The following is a 2,164-nucleotide window of genomic DNA, read 5'->3' on the forward strand; positions in this document are numbered from 1 at the left end:
TTCCTCTCTTGTTTTTTCATAGAATCAACTGATTTTAGACACCAAACCTTATAGCCAGATCTAATTGGTTTCATTCTGATGCACTGTTTACACCCATGCTTACCAAAATATTCGACCATTGCTTCATCATGAGAGAGTGACTTCATGGGTTGAAAATGCCCAATAAATTTCTTTGTTAGATGTCTAACGAGTGGACGAACTTTGGCATATTTGTCAGTTGTATCTAATTTAGAATTATCAGAAAAATAAATGAATTGAATGATTTTTTAAAATCTTTTTCTTCTCATTGCTTGATAAACAGCTTCATTTTTGGTCACAGATGAATTTCTCCAAAACATCCACCGAGAAGATACAGGAACGATGCCAGACACTGTCAAAATTCCAGTGAACACTTTCATTTCATCTTTGGTTACCAAGAAGTCTGTTTCACCTTTGAGAGTTGCATAGATAATTGTCTGATCCACTAACATATTCCACATATCATCATCAAAAAATAGTTCGAAAAGTTTAGTTGGAGTAAAATCCCTATATTTTGCATAATTTGGCTCGGGAAACATACAGTCACCAGGTGTGAGAGAAGTGCCAAGACTCCATTTTGGAGTCTTATAGCTATTGATAGGCAAAGAACTATGGGCCGCACCATCATCTTCAGCAGTACGACGATCGTCATGAGAAAAAGCTTCATCATTACCACTCACTTGAGGTTCACAATCATCTTCAGTTGTACGTCGTCCGTCATGGAAAACAGCTTTAGCATTACCAGTTAGTTGTCTGCCGGACAAATTATCTATTAATCCACTATTGTCTTCATCAGTCAATAGGCCCGTATCTGTAGGCTCAATGTAAACTTTTGCATGACTATTGTCTTCTTCTAACAAAACAGCTAAAATGTCATGCATAATCAGGGATCTGAAATATGAAACATGAAATGGATTTAGAATATGCTACAAATTCGATATTCATAAAATATGTGTACACAGAAAAAATGTACCTGCATTAGCTCAGCGAACCATATATGGCACAGCAAATATAAAATGATACATAGAAAGAAGAATGGATTGGACAAATATAAAAGTTAAATAGAGAGGTCAGTTTATTACTTGTTCAACACATTAAAAACGGGAATCGATCAAACACTAAACCAGACTGTGGTCTTGTAGCGATCCCTGGGGACACTTTCCTGGAAATCTCAGATTATATTTGCAACCAAGGACACCGCAATAGCGTACTCCCTAAAAATATACCCTCTGAAGCAGTACTAACCATAGCCAACCACCTGTATAGCCAATCTTTTTCAGGTTTCTCAATAACCATTTAGGGATTAAAAGGCTTTTCTTGTTCTTAGGGAAATTACCTTTATCGCCTGCCTGCAACCAGCAGCAGAAGGGTCTCCCCAGGAGGTCTTCTGTAAAGTAATGTTCAAACGATTGTCAAAGGCCAAAAAATATTCAGGTAGGGCATTACATGCAGCGGTAGCCTCCACTGTGACTAATCTTTCCATTTTACATGATGCATGTATGATTGTGCGATTTCTGGTAGACACGGGTGCTTGCCATTCTCTTATACTAAGGCCACTCTCCTGGATATAACGTATCTATCTAAGCCTACCAATGTCTGCCTGGTAGCTGCCAACAGATCTGCTACTCCGACCCATTAGTATGAAACCATCACATTATCGTTTTGAAGCTCCATGTCTCATTGGAAGTTTCTCGTAGCCAATGGTTGAAGTTGCTCACCAACGATTAGTTAATGCAGACTCATATGCGCTGACAGCTTCTCAACCCACCCCCTCAGACCTCACTCTGCCATGCAGGCCTACTCTAGTCTCCTCATATCATACCTGGAAGAATTCCGTCCATAACTTTGCCAAACGCCCGCATCTCCCGCCAAACATGGTCTTTATCACCATATCAAGAACACAGGGTTCCTAGTGCTCTCCAGAATCAGCCATCTGGTACAGCATTGTTTGGTTGCCGCTAAACAAATCTTTGCCAAAATAGAAAAAAAATGGGCCTTTGCTGAAAGCCCTTAAACCCATAGTTGTCACCCTGACACATAATCTTGAAGAAAGATGGGCCCCTGCATCCTTGTGAGGATTAGAGGAGTCTGAATATGAAGACAAAAATGGATCGCTACCCACTCCCAAACATCACTGGAATGATCT

At 39.8% G+C, this 2,164-nt stretch overlaps 1 protein-coding gene across 1 annotated transcript; it reads right to left on the reverse strand.

Moving 5' to 3' along the window:
- Nucleotides 1-266: 266 nt before the first annotated feature.
- LOC137628650 (piggyBac transposable element-derived protein 3-like) lies at nt 267-1,314 on the reverse strand. The gene is made up of 2 exons (XM_068359803.1): nt 1,277-1,314; nt 267-909 (listed from the first exon to the last, which is right to left on the reverse strand). Exons 1-2 carry the CDS (start codon nt 1,312-1,314, stop codon nt 267-269), a joined length of 681 nt encoding a protein of 226 aa, XP_068215904.1.
- Between the last annotated feature and the right edge of the window lie 850 nt (nt 1,315-2,164).

The sequence above is a fragment of the Palaemon carinicauda genome, chromosome 36 (genome assembly GCF_036898095.1).
Source record: "Palaemon carinicauda isolate YSFRI2023 chromosome 36, ASM3689809v2, whole genome shotgun sequence".
Classification (NCBI taxonomy): Eukaryota; Metazoa; Arthropoda; class Malacostraca; order Decapoda; family Palaemonidae; genus Palaemon; species Palaemon carinicauda.

Excerpts from the sequence above, each read along its gene's own strand:
- LOC137628650 (XM_068359803.1), bottom strand. The coding sequence starts at position 1,314 with ATGGTTATTGAGAAACCTGAAAAAGATTGGCTATACAG. Across the intron at positions 910-1,276 it reads GAAAAAGATTGGCTATACAG|ATCCCTGATTATGCATGACA; the intron begins GTGGTTGGCTAT and ends TTCATATTTCAG.